Source organism: Bison bison, unplaced genomic scaffold, assembly GCF_000754665.1.
Source record: "Bison bison bison isolate TAMUID 2011002044 unplaced genomic scaffold, Bison_UMD1.0 scf7180017864499, whole genome shotgun sequence".
Taxonomy (NCBI): domain Eukaryota; kingdom Metazoa; phylum Chordata; class Mammalia; order Artiodactyla; family Bovidae; genus Bison; species Bison bison.
Window position 1 is genome coordinate 5,236,957 of NW_011495058.1, and position 14,104 is coordinate 5,251,060.

The 14,104-nt window shown below is 42.6% G+C and overlaps 1 protein-coding gene across 1 annotated transcript in view; it reads right to left on the reverse strand.

Annotated features, from left to right (window-relative positions):
* HECW1 (HECT, C2 and WW domain containing E3 ubiquitin protein ligase 1) overlaps positions 1-14,104 on the reverse strand; it is a 211,042-nt gene that overhangs the window by 21,970 nt on the left and 174,968 nt on the right. The window contains exons 20-21 of the mRNA XM_010829072.1: positions 4,583-4,681; positions 3,789-3,918 (exon numbers count right to left, since the gene is read on the reverse strand). Of these exons, the coding sequence (XP_010827374.1) occupies positions 3,789-3,918; positions 4,583-4,681 (229 nt within the window). The remainder of the gene's footprint in view (positions 1-3,788; positions 3,919-4,582; positions 4,682-14,104) is intronic.

Consider the following 14,104-nt stretch of genomic DNA (forward strand, 5'->3'; position numbering starts at 1 on the left):
TATGCCAAAGCCTTTGACTGTGTGGATTACAATAAACTGTGGAAAATTCTGAAAGAGATGGGAATACCAGACCACCTGACCTGCCTTTTGAGAAACCTATATGCAGGTTAGGAAGCAACAGTTAGAACTGGACATGGAACAACAGACTGGTTCCAAATAGGAAAAGGAGTATGTCAAGGCTGTATATTGTCACCCTGCTTATTTAACTTATATGCAGAGTACGTCATGAGAAACGCTGGGCTGGATGGAACACAAGCTGTATTCAAGATTGCTGGGAGAAATATCAATAACCTTAGATATGCAGATGATACCACGTTTATGGCAGAAAGTGAAGAGGAAGTGAGGAGAATGAAAGAGGAGAGTGAAAAAGTTGACTTAAAGCTCAACATTCAGAAAACGAAGATCATAGCTCTGGTCCCATCACTCCATGGGAAATAGATGGGGAAACAGTGTCAGACTTTATTTTTTGGGGCTCCAAAATCACTGCAGATGGTGACTGCAGCCATGAAATTAAAAGACGCTTACTCCTTGGAAGGAAAGTTATGACCAACCTAGATAGCATATTGAAAAGTAGAGACATTACTTTGCCAACAAAGGTCCGTCTAGTCAAGGCTATGGTTTTTCCAGTGGTCATGTATGGATGTAAGAGTTGGACTGTGAAGAAAGCTGAGTGCCGAAGAATTGATGCTTTTTAACTATGGTGTTGGAGTATACTCTTGAGGGTCTCTTGGACTGCAAGGAGATCCAACCAGTCTATCCTAAAGGAGATCAGTCCTGGGTATTCATTGAAAGGACTGATGTGAAGCTGAAACTCCAATACTTTGGCCACCTCATGTGAAGAGTTGACTCATTGGAAAAGACTCTGATGCTGGGAGGGATTGGGGGCAAGAGGAGAAGGGGACGACAGAGGATGAGATGGCTGGATGGCATCACTAATTTGCTGGCCATGAGTCTGAGTGAACTCCGGGAGTTGGTGATGGACAGGGAGGCCTGGCATGCTGCGATTCATGGGGTCGCAACGAGTTAGACACGACTGAGCAACTGAGCTGAACTGAACTGAAGTTTTCTGATTCTTGATGTTCTCATGAGGGAAAATGGTATTTCATTCTATTTAAATTTATATTTTTAAAAAATTGTGAATGATGTTGAATATTTCCTTTCCCGGGAACTATCCATTTATATTCGTTGTTAATTTTCTATTGTGTTGTTGTTCATTTCTCAGTGATCTGCAGGATCTCTTCTTATATTGAAAGACACAGACTTTTGTCTGTGCTATATGTTGCTGCTGCTGCTGCTGCTAAGTCGCTTCAGTTGTGTCCGACTCTGTGCAACTCCATAGACGGCAGCCCAGTAGGCTCCTCTGTCCCTGGGATTCTCCAGGCAAGAACACTGGAGTGGGTTGCCATTTCCTTCTCCAATGCATGAAAGTGAAAAGTGAAAGTGAAGTTGCTCAGTCGTATCTGACCCTCAGCGACCCCATGGACTGCAGCCTACCAGGCTCCTCTGTCCCTGGGATTCTCCAGGCAAGAACACTGGAGTGGGTTGCCATTTCCTTCTCCAATGCATGAAAGTGAAAAGTGAAAGGGAAGTCGCTCAGTCATGCCCGACTCTTAGCGACCCCATGGACTGCAGCCTACCAGGCTCCTCTGTCCACAGGATTTTCCAGGCAAGAGTACTGGAGTGGGGTGCCATTGCCTTCTCTGGTGCTATATGTTACAATGTAGCAAATATTATGCCATTTTTACTTTGTTTATGGTGTAGTTTTGACATAAGGTATTAAAAAAGTAATTTTAGTTGACTATGTCTATCTTTTCTTTCATGACTTTGTCACATCTACAACAGCATTTCTTACTGCAAGTTAAAAAGAAAAATTCTTTCGTTTTCATCTTTTTATTGTTCTTTTAAGCGCTCAGCTTTTTCACCAATGTGGAATTAATTTAAGCATAATGAGTTAGGTTTGGGATCTAATTTAAGTTTTTTAAGATGGATACCCATTTGTCTTAATCTATTTTGCTAAATAATTGTGTTTTTTTTGTTTGTTTGTTTTACAAATTAACCCTACTATAGGGCAAATGTAAAGGATGGGCTAAAAGTAGTCATGCAGAAAAGATAGTGTATCTTACACGCTCATCTAGTGCATGGGGGAGGACAGTTAAGTGAATCACATATTCTTGAATATATTTAAATACACTCTCTAAAGATGTAAGAAAAAATAATTTTTTTCTCAAATGTGGAAAAGAGTATTCTTCAGAGGTATTTTTATGCAAAGATAATGCATCAAAACACTAACATTTTCTAGAACCTGAACAAGATTCTTGATTGAGATGCGGGTGTTGGGTGGTCTGCAAGGTTCAGTGGGTAACTCTCACCCATAGATTCAGCACACTGCCCACAGTCATGAAGGTGCTTATAAAGTATCCCAGCTTACTTCTTACAGCATTCCATTACAAAAATTACACGTCATAGGCTTTTGAATCTCTTGTAAATGATGTTCAAAAACCTTAATTGTTAAATCTGCTCAGGCTATCAGGCTGGTCTGATAAAACTATAAGCCAGATGATTCAACGGTATATAAACACTGGAAGAAAAAAAATGGAAAGCTTCTCATATTAAATACTATTGTGATACATTTTGGAGGAGTAAATATCTGGATGCTAGAGATAAAAGGTATTGTAGTTGCACAGATAAGAGAAATATCTTACAGATATATTGCACATTTTACAAAAATGCTTTCTGATCCACTGTTACATTTGATTTTCAAAAAACTCAATAAACTAGATCCATGTCAAAACGAGAAAAGAAGACATGAGTAATTTTAATAAAGGCTGCTGCTGCTGCTGCTAAGTCACTTCAGTCGTGTCCGACTCTGTGTGACCCCATAGACGGCAGCCCACCAGGCTCCCCCATCCCTGGGATTCTCCAGGCAAGAACACTGGAGTGGGTTGCCATTTCCTTCTCCAATGCATGAAAGTGAAAAGTGAAAGTGAAGTTGCTCAGTCGTATCTGACCCTCAGCGACCCCATGGACTGCAGCCTACCAGGCTCCTCCGTCCATAGGATTTTCCAGGCAAGAGTACTGGAGTGGGGTGCCATTGCCTTCCCTTAATAAAGGCAGTAGTTCTCAAAGAATTATATTTTGTTTTTTTTTTCCAAAGAATTATATTTTGAATGAATGACAGTCCTTGTTTTTAAACACAAAATCCCACTACTATATGATCCAACAATCCCACTTCTGAGTATATATCCCAAAGAATTTAAAACAGGGACTTGAACAGAGATTTGCATACCTATGTTCATACCAGCATTATCCACAATACTCAAAAGGTGGAGGCAACCTAGGTGTCCATCAACTGATGAATAGCTAAACAAAATATGGTATTTACATGCTATGGAATATTATTCAGCCCTAGAAGAGAAGGCAGTCCTGTCACATGGTAAAACATGGATGGACCCTGAAGATACTATGCCGAGTGAAATAAGCTGATCACAAAAAGACAAACACTGTACGATTCCACTGAATATGAGATACTTAGAACAGACAAGTTCTTGGAAAGAAAAGTGGGGTGGTTCCAGTGGCTGGGAAGAGGGGGAAATAGGGAGCTATTATTTAATGGACATGGTTTCAGTTTTGCAAGATGAAGACATTCTGGAGATGGGTTGTATAACACATGAATCTACTTAACCACACTGAATGAACTGTAAACCTGGTTAGGATGGTAAATTTCATATCATGCAATTTTTCCATAACAAGACTCAAAATGTCTTTTCCAAGCCCCGCATCTCACAAACCTGGCCAAAAACCTCTTCATTAACCGTGAACGTGAGGTCGAGGATGTCTGTGATATTGTTGTCCTTCATCCATTGCAAGCTCTGGTGGAATTCCTCATCTAGATATTCCAGGTCACTCAAATCACAGGGTCTGGGTCCATTCAAAGGGAGAAAGGCAAACAGATTGTTTCAGTAAACACCTACTCAGACCTCATGCCAAAATATGGTGATATCACTCTAGGCTAAAGTAACACAGGTGTATTTTAGTGATTTGATACTTTTGAATACATCCATGAACCTTTAGTTTATTCAGTAATTGGAAAAGAAAGTATTAAAATGTTTAAAATAACAAACACAAAACAATTATTGACTCAAGGACTCTCCATGGCCATTGGAGAAGAGTATCATTTAAAAATAACCAAGTTATACATCAATTTTTTTCTTTTATCCTATTCTGCCTTTATTGAGATATGATTGACATACAGCACTGTATAAGTATAGAGTGTACAGCATAATGATTTACATACAGGGACAGATCAGCTCTTCTTAATAGTTTCATACAATGCTTGTAATGCTACTATAATTATTTATATAAACTGATTTATATCTGGTATATGATGTTCTCTTATGCTTATATAAAATCTCCAAATGTCGTTTTACTGGACTAAAAGGTTTATGTGCTGGCTTAAGCACTCATAAAAGTAAAGCACCATAAACCTAACAGGAATGAGCAGGGAAAACAGTGACAAAAAGGCCAGAGGAGTCAGGGAGGTCGGTGCCTCTGGTCCTGCAGGCAGGGCTGGGGGGACACTTACAGTCTCAGGAGCGCCTTATAGAAGGGTCTTGTGAAGAAAGCATCCAGAAGGTACTGATGGATCAGAGCCAGGCCTAGGATTCGACCACTGAACCTGAACCTAGAACGCAGATAAGGCAGAGCCATGTATTGTTGGTTGATGTGTTTCTCTGTAGTATTCATCTTAAGCCACTTCAAAAACTTGCCAAGTGATGACACGAGAGGCACCCATTCTTTTTATTCTTTACCATGAACAATGGCTATGAACCTGGTATGTATGAAATGAACATACCTCCTCAAGTAACCGAATAGAGTCATTTTACTGGAATCCTCTTCTCAGACCTGACTGTATAAGGACCCAAGAGAAGAAAAAGAGCTGGTGAAGGGGAATTCTGGGACCCAGACAAACAGCCAGCATTGAACCTGAGGATCTGAACCCAAGGATATGGAAAGTTTTTTGGACCATGCATTCTTACCCATTCAAGCATTCCATAGATACCACCCGAAAGTCTCATGTGTGCCTGACCCTATGCTGGAAGATGGGGGAACTTGAACATGACTCACATATGGCGATCATGCTCATGGTCAGAGAGGTGAGGTATGTGGGATCCCAGTGTGGTAAGCGGTCATGGCCACAGGACCTACATGGAGCCTACATGGCCACACACGAAGAACAAGGTCTCTGCTGGGAGGAACTGGTTGCATAGACCTGGCAACCTCCAGATATAAGGGCCTTCACTGATTTAAATCCTTGTTGGAGCAAATAGTTTTCTGGCATTTTTTTGCTGGCAACCTGCCTAGCTGCATGCTGCAGTTCCTAAGAGCTTGGTCCCATTTTTGCCCTGTTCCTAAATCAGCTTCCCTCTGTCTGGTCAAGCCCACTGGCTCCCTCACCCTGGGTACTTCCCATCTCTGGTACCTATGTCCAGAGACCTAAGGGGATCTTTTCTGTCTCTTCCTATCTAACTAGATTTTCACCTAAAACATAGTCTTAGCTGTGACTTTTCTCAGATCCCCTGTTGGAATTTCCAACTAACCCATCTCCACAACCTTTCACGAGGCTCTTAGACTAAAAAGACTTTGTACTCTGTAACTGCTATGAAAATGGTTTAAATGAATAGATTATAAGATCCTGTAATAAGTGCAATCATAAATAATACTTCAGATAGCCATCTTTAAAGTAGTCTATTCTATTTGCATGAAAGTGAAGTTGCTCAGTCGTGTCTAACTCTTTGCAACCTTATGGACTATAGCCCACCAGGCTCCTCCATTCTTTTTGCATGAAATAACATGCAAATATTATTGGCTCTGGAGAGATAAGAAGTGTGCAGAACCTCAGTACAGGTGCTATAGAGGCACTGTGGATGGGGAGGCCCATGGACCAGATGAACAGCTTATAGTCCTTGAGGCCAGACTGTGCCATCAGTAGTGCATCCCCTGATGGTCTTTCCTGATATCCCAATAACTGACGGGTCTCCAACCCAGAGGCTACAGTCCTGCATCCAAAAACACTGTTCACTCCTACCCCATGCAGGCTTATCCACTCTAATGGACTCTGAGGCATCACAGCTGATGCTCCTAACATGATGTGGGGCTGTGGCCATGTGTGGGAGATGGCAACACCGCCCAATGTGGAAAGAGAGCAAATGCCTGCCAAGAGCCCGCCTCCTTTAGAGGTGGCTCTGGAAGGCCTAATAAAGAGAAATGGTAATCTCGGCAGGCAGAAAGTGTCTACAGATATGGAGCAGATAAAAATATTACATGAAAATACTTTCAACTCAATGTTAAAAAATGGACTATCTCAATAAACTGTAAATTCTCCAGCAAAATATACATTATTCTAATCTATTTAAGAAAAAGTAAGAACGTAAATAGACAAATAACCATAGTATAAACTATGTCTCAAAACTTTGAGGAAAAAGGACTATATCCTTATAAGGATATATCCTATATTAAATATCTGGGGTGAAAATACCCCAACTATAAGGATATCCTATATCTATGGGGATATCCTTATATCTATAGGATATATATATATATCCTAGGATAGATATATATATATATAGGATATATGTATCCTAGATCTATATATGGATATCTATATCTATATATATCCTAGATCTATATATGGATATCTATATCTATATATAGATCAATATATATCCTGTATATCCTATCCTATATATATATATATCCATAGATATATATATCGATATATATAGAGAGAGAGAGATCTAGGATATATATAGATATAGATATGTAGATCTAGGATATATATATATATCCTATATCTATAGGATATCCTTATAGTTGGGGTATTTTCACCCCAAATATTTAAATAGCTCCAGAAACCAGAAAATGGTAGAAAACTTAATTCATCATTATGAACTACCATAATCACAAAATACAATCTGGAAAAGAGCAAAGGAAAGAAAACTAAAGATGCTGAACTCACACGCTAAAAAATCTAAGTAAAACACAACAGAAAGTATCAGTCCAGTCCCTGAATAATGCCAAATGATTTAGGATGCTTGATTCTAGGAAACTAAGGACAGTTTATTACTAGGCATTCCATCATTGAAATTAATTTAACATCAAAAGACAAAAATCATATGGCTTTTTCTTTCTTTTTTTTTGGTTAGAAGCTAAACATTTCTTGAAAAGATCCACCGTTAATTTCCTTGAAGAAAAATAAAAATTTCATAGTAAACCAAGAGTAGAAAAATGTTTCCTTACATTATAAAGGATACTGATCTCAGCATCATATAGATAAAGATATAGAAGGACAATAAAGATATAGAAGGACAATAAAGATATAGAAGGAATGTTGGTTATCACCATCCTTCACAATATTCTATTAGTTCTAGTCACTGTAGTTTGCTACAAGTGAAAAATGGGAAACAGATTAAAAATAACTTTTATGGAATGCCTATCAGATCAACACAGATCATGTTATCTCACTGATTCTTATAACAGCTCTATTTATGACTGTGGCTGTCTTCATTCCACCAGAAATCACAGGTCAATAATTAGCACTGGGGAAGTGGCACATCGAGGACACTGACCCATGTCTGCCTGATGCCAGACCAAATCTTTTCCTTTGTGCCCATTTTGAGAAGCCACAGAGCAGCAAAATTCATCCTCTGGTTCAGGGGCTGGACTGCCCACTGTGTGACCTTGTGCCAACAGTTAACCACCTATTCTTCATTACCTTTTCTGGAAAACAGCATTCTTCAAGTGATAGCTATTATTATTTTATGTTAGCTTCCAACACCTCCTTATGATCATTAGAAGGGGGAATTTGTTACAAAGTTCTGGTGGTGTCTCAAGAAATCCAGGGTCAGGAATGCAGTTGAGATCAGATACTGAGGTGACTCCACCCTCATCCGAAGTCTCCCTTTTGTTCCTTTCTGTGGACATCTGCTTCTTTCTTCTCTCGCACTGCCAACACTGCTAATGTTTTTCAGCTTGGAGTTCAAGCCTCCAGAGTGACCAACTTGACTTTCATTGACCTAGGTTCAGATTTCCAGCATAATTTCCTGATTATCCAACTCACGTTGGATGCCCACCCTGGACCAAACCTGAAAGTAGGGTCTGGTGAGGAGAGCTCAGAGCTGGGTATCATGTTCAGCACTTTATAGCCAGGATTACCATGGCTTGCCTCTCAACCAGGGGCTGGGATCAGATGGAGGGAGGCAGATGGGGCTGTTTTTAGCAAAGGGGGCTGCAACACAGACCACCCAATGAGAATTGTTTATCTGCTTTGAATGGGGTTGGGCATAGATGGAATTTCTAGACAAAATTATATTGGTTTCACAGGCTGATGGGGGCAACTAGTAGGTCCTCGATATTTTTTCATAGCTGTGCAAGCAATCTATGATAATGTGGTTTGGCTTTATATAAACACAGACAGGATGGCTTGCAGCCAGTCAAGTATATACAGTAAAATATATTCCACAGCGATGAACTATGATCTGGGACGTGTTTGTATAAAGCACACTGCAGGGACTGTACAATTCAAATCCAAACAACAGCTTAGAAGGCAGAGATTGGAATGGCAAACCATTCCAGGTTGATGAATTGCCTTGACAATCTCAAGAACAAGAAAACATCTTTCAGGGCTTGTACATCTCCTTTGTCTCACCCAGCCTGGACAACTACTTCCCGGGAAATTGATTGTGTCTCGTGTCAACACAGGTTGGTAATGTGTAGGAATTATGAGATGGAAGAAAGTCCTTTTCTTTAGACTTTAGATTGATTATTAGAGAAACTATCCAGATAATTTAAGCAAAAAATACCCCCAAAGTTTCTGTTTTGATCTAAGTGACTAGGCACAAATAAAGAGTTCTAAGGATCGATGAAAGTGAGTCCCTACAGAAGGAGCAGCCTCCTCCTCCCCAGTGCATGGGGGGCATGTGTTATTTTATTTATCCAGGCCCCAGGGTCTCCAGTTCAAGAGCCCCCTTCCACCATCCATGTGAACCTGCAGGGCCGTAGCCACCCCTTCCTCTCAGGGGACCCATGGGGGGGTCTTCTCTGAGGCTACAGGCCAGTCCTGCTCCTGGTGTGGTATCGATCCTCCTTTGTTATGGGCTGCCATTCCTGAAGGCACACTGAGCTCAGCACACCCCCAAGGATGGTTACTGAGCTGCAGGCTCTGGCACCGTTGCCACCGGCCCCCAGGCTGCTGCCCAAGACATGCTCTTCCGAGTGGCCTGGGCTCATTTCTATAGGGCTAGTAGGGAAATAGTTCCTCTGTGTCGACCTGCTCGGGTCAGAGGGGCCTCACGGCAGAGTTGCTGGGCCCCTGAGGGTTTTACGGGGCCACTCTCCCTCCTTTTATCCTGAGGCTGAAAAAGTCATGGAGGGCTAAGGGGCACCTAACCCACGCATTCACATCTGAACTTCAGTGCTGCTGGCCACTTGTTGGGTGGCTCTTCTGCTTTTCTTGGATCACATCACTTCTGAAACCCCAGATGCCCTGCTTGCAGTGTGCCTCCTGTTGGCCCCCGCTCCTTCCTAAGCATGTGGGATGTGCCCACAGGGTCTGATTCCAGTGATGGGCACTATACCGCTTCTCTTCACTGGACAGGCCTCAGCTATCAGGTAAATCAGCAGATACACGCACACATGACATGGAGGACATGAGGAGACAAGGCTGTCCCCCAACTGCACGTCCCAGGCATGTCTAAATTCACATGCTAGCTACACCAGGCTGGGTCTCACTGTGACCGTCCCCTGGTACTAGATGGTGGGTCTCAGCCTTTCCTCCATCCTAACTACCTGAAGAATACAACACCCTGGAGGGTCAGAAATGATGCCTCTCTCCATCAGTAATCCTCAAGGCGGGGGATGGAGGAAGAGAGTGTTTTCCTCTAGCTCCCTCTTGGTGTCACATGAAAACTCCCTAGGACATTCTGATTTGCCATCACCTTAAGGTGTGTTACTGACTTTAAGAAACACACGAGCCATTTTTTTCTATTTATTTACTGATCAGAGATGATTTCACAGAAACCCATTTGGACCTAAGACATCACAATTAGATGATCGTATAGCAAAATACCACGAACCCCATATTTAATAGGAAAAAACTCCTCTACAGATAGTCAGTCAAACATGGGTCTTGTGAGGGCCTGGTCTGTCTTCCTTCAGGGCAGGAACATGGGCAGCTCACAGCTTGATTTCTGAACCCAACCCCACCCACCCTGTGGTTTGCAGAAACATGAAGTTCTTTTCAAATCCTTGGTTTTCAATACACTGCAAGTTTTTAGTTTTGGTATCACCAATCCTTACCCTCTTGTCAAAGAAAAATAATAGAATTGGGTATTTTTTAGTACAAAGAAAAATATAAGCAACATAGACAATATCAATAAAAATGCATCAACTCCATCTCCTGAAGCAACATCCTTGACCTTGGTGGGTCCTTCCCCCAGAGTATCAGTGGTGGTCACACACATGCTTTTGAAAATGGAGTCTCCTTCCCACTTTTGTTTCTCTAAAGCTTCATTTCACACCACAGCCCAGCCTAGAGAGCCTCACATATCTGCAAACACAGGTTTTCATCATCCAATTTAAATAAACTCCAAAGTATTTCATTTTTATGAATGTCCTGTGCTTGGTTTAGCCCCTCCCATTCTGATGGACACCTAACTGGTTTTCATCTTTACCCGTCTGCTCACAGGTATTGGAGCAGGGACAGCATACAGCCAGTCAACTCTGGGACCATGGGAGAAACTTTGAAATGGGCAGATATCATTCTTTAAGCAGTCTCATCAGCACCTCACCAGATGTCTGGGAGATGAACTTGAATTACCTCTGATAAGCAACTGCGGCCACTCTGAGCTTTCCTAACAACGCTGAGGGAGATCATGGCAACAGATCTGAAAGCAACCAATGTTACTGGCAAGGGTTTATCTCACTTCCATCTGAGTTTTGTACACTGTAGTGAGTGTTCAAAGGCAATGGAGTTTCACACATTTCTAGCACATCTTCTCACATGGCTTAAAAGGCCCAGCAAAGACATGACTCTCCCCTTGAGTGAATTACTGTTGATTCATTACTCTTTGGGCAGTTTGCCAGTAATCCAAGAAAGGCAGTGTGGTGGTGAGGACAAAGTTGAAAGTTCTGGTATCAGGCTGTCTCGGTTTAACACTTCTGACCTGTGTGACTTTGGGGAAGCTGCTTACCATCCCCGAGCCTCAGTTTACTCATCTGCATATGGGATCATAATAGCATCTACAGTACAGGGCAACTGCTGAAAGACTTCCCACTAGTAGTCAGCCTACCTGGGTATTCATTCAGAGATGGCATGTCTGATCCCTTTCCCAGGCTCAGGACCCTAGACTACACATCCAGGCCTGACTGAAGGATGAGAATATGGATTGGACCAGAGGACTAGCTGGCACATTCCTGCTGTTGCAGAACTGCAAACTTTTGCTTTGTACTTTTCAGTACAAACCTACTGAAAATTTTTTAAGCACCATTTGAAGTCTGCTCAGTGAAGCGAATTGTTCACATTTCTTATATCTAGAGTAGGTCTCTATTCAGAAAGATGTACAGAAAGATCAAACTGCAGAGATTTGAGGTCACTGAGTCAATGGATGGATGTGATGCATGTTTTACCCCCAGAAGCTGAACTAGCAGGTCTCTCCCTCCCTTTCTCTCTCCTCCGTCTGTCTCTCTAACAAAACTTTGTGTGGAAACATGTTTTAGCAGGAGGTAGGATGTCATGATTTCACGGTGTACTTTTCAACTGATTGTTTAAACAAAAGCAGTTTGCATAATGGCAAAGAATTCAGGATGTTTGGGAGAGGAATTTCTTGTTCACAGATCAGATTTATGGAAGGGGAAGTAGGATGGTTTGCCAAGTGAAGAAAATAAAAGGCCTAATTACACAGCAGTATAAATCAGCTATACTTCAATAAAATTTTATAGAAATACCAAATTACTCTGGAAGGACATTTTGGATAGTGCAGCAAAACCCTTTTAAAAGGCTTCTCGTTAATCCTCTTATATGAAAGCGATATAAAAATGGAATAACACCCTCAAAACAGCGCCCAGGCAACGATTCAAGTCTGAAAGGTTCTGCTGTGGTCTTTCTGGTTTGAACCTCTGGCATTAATCTTTGCTCTGTAACAATTATCCCACAGTGTCTCTAGGTTCCGGTGACCCTTTTAGGGTTTTCTTGACCTGTAAGCTATCAATCTCTCTCTGCATGACTCAGCATCAGAGATACTTCCTGTACCAGCTTCAAAGCTGGCCCCATCTCCTGGCCTTCCTGCCTGGAAAGGGCATCAGATAGTATTGGGTTGGCCAAAGGGTTTGTTCGGGTTTTTCCACAAAATCTTATGGAAAACCTAAACGAACTTTTTGACCAACCCAATGTATTAGGGAACTGGAAAGAGCTGGACACTTGGTGATAGCGTGCTTGGTTCTTGCTTCCCTTGAAGAAGAGGTGAGGGGCTGGGGCAGATACAAGAACAGCTGGCAGGACTCTGAGGTCTGCTCAAAAGCTGGCACACAGTCTGCAGACTCTGGTGGTCTCTTCCAAACACCACATCATCTTCTGGAGCGCAAACAACTGTCAGAACCAGCACTGCACCGGCAAATCCCAGGGGCTCAAAAGTATTTTGTTGTTACTGAATGAAACCTGAGGGCTGATAAAACTGCCCCGGGCCTGAATGCCCCCTAGGCACCACCACAATGGCTGCCTCTCAAGCTATGACTCTGCAACTACGCCCACACTGTGCATGGTCTACCTCCTGCAAACTGATGGCTGAGTTCCAAAAGGTTCTCTTCACAGCAGTCATGTTTTCCATCCCTGTTCCTTTTGGGTTCTTCCCCCATCACTGCTCCCTGGCAACGGACCAAGATTTTCAGGGGTTAAAGTCCTTTAAGAGATCCCAGAGGTTCTCAAACGAACAGAGCCAGTTCCTCGACTGTAGCATAGTCAACATTTACTGCCCAGTGCCCTGCAGGGTGTTTCGCACAACCCCTGGCTTCTGCCACTAGATTCCAGTGCCATCCATCCCCTCAAAGTTGTGATCACCAAAACTGCCCCCAGATGTTGCCAGATGTCTGCTGAGGGGTATGGGACAAAACCACCCTCTTCAGGGCAGGATATCCTAATAGGTGATCACAGTCCCCTTTGTGACACATGGGCACCGCTTGCCTCTCCCGGGCTCTCTGAGGCAATGAAGGTCTCAATCCCCAGGCTTTGTGCTCCACTCTGAGCAGTTTTCATCACTCCCTGGATCTCTTAAGCGTGCCTTCCTATTCCACTAAACATCATTTTATTGATATTTTCTTTTTTTTGATACTTTTATTTTTGGATACACTGCACAGCTTTATGGAGAAGGCAATGGCACCCCACTCCAGTACTCTTGCCTGGAAAATCCCATGGACAGAGGAGCCTGGTAGGCTGCAGTCCATGGGGTCGCTAGGAGTCGGACATGACTGAACGACTTCACTTTCAATTTTCACTTTCATGCATTGGAGAAGGGAACGGCAACCCACTCCAGTGTTCTTGCCTGGAGAATCCCAGGGATGGGGGAGCCTGGTGGGCTGCCGTCTATGGGGTCGCACAGAGTCGGACACGAGTGAAGCGACTTAGCAGCAGCAGCACAGCTTGAGAGATCTTAGTTCCCCAAGCAGGGACGGAAGCAATGCCCTCTGCAGCGGAAGCATGGAGTCCTAACTGCTGCACCTCCAGAGAAGTCCTCCAAACATCATTTTAGACTCCCACCTAGAACTCAGATATGCAGATGACACCACCCTTATGGCAGAAAGTGAAGAGGAACTAAAAAGCCTCTTGATGAAAGTGAAAGTGGAGAGTGAAAAAGTTGGCTTAAAGCTCAACATTCAGAAAACGAAGATCATGGCATCCGATCCCATCACTTCATGGGTAATAGATGGGGAAACAGTGGAAACAGTGTCAGACTTTATTTTTCTGGGCTCCAAAATCAGTGCAGATGGTGACTGCAGCCATGAAATTAAAAGGTGCTTACTCCTTGGAAGGAAAGTTATGACCAACCTAGATAGCATA